This window comes from Geospiza fortis, unplaced genomic scaffold (assembly GCF_000277835.1).
Source record: "Geospiza fortis unplaced genomic scaffold, GeoFor_1.0 scaffold173, whole genome shotgun sequence".
Lineage (NCBI taxonomy): Eukaryota > Metazoa > Chordata > Aves > Passeriformes > Thraupidae > Geospiza > Geospiza fortis.
In genome coordinates, this window is record NW_005054334.1 from 3,226,817 (window position 1) to 3,227,073 (window position 257).

General features: G+C 63.8%; 1 protein-coding gene across 1 annotated transcript in view; it reads right to left on the reverse strand.

Annotated features, from left to right (window-relative positions):
* CUNH22orf23 (chromosome unknown C22orf23 homolog) overlaps window positions 1–136 on the reverse strand; it is a 2,564-nt gene extending 2,428 nt beyond the window's left edge. Inside the window, exon 1 of the mRNA XM_005421836.2 lies at window positions 43–136. Within this exon, the coding sequence (XP_005421893.1) occupies window positions 43–103 (61 nt within the window). The 5' untranslated portion in view covers window positions 104–136. The remainder of the gene's footprint in view (window positions 1–42) is intronic.
* Between the last annotated feature and the right edge of the window lie 121 nt (window positions 137–257).

The following is a 257-nucleotide window of genomic DNA, read 5'->3' on the forward strand; positions in this document are numbered from 1 at the left end:
ACGCCCCAGCAGCGGGTAGGAGAGCCAGGGGGCCTCACTCACGTGTCACATACTGCATCAGGTATCGCTTCTGGGAATGCGTCATCTGCAACTCCTCCATCATCCCTGAAAAGCACAACCGGCCGATGAAGGGGCACCCGAGCCGGGCTGGGGAGCCCGCCCTAGGGTCACCTCCCCTCACAACCCCAGCCCGAAGGGGAAGATGGGGGTTTGGGAGATTCCAGCCGGGGCGGGACCACTGTGAGACGCTCTGCTTC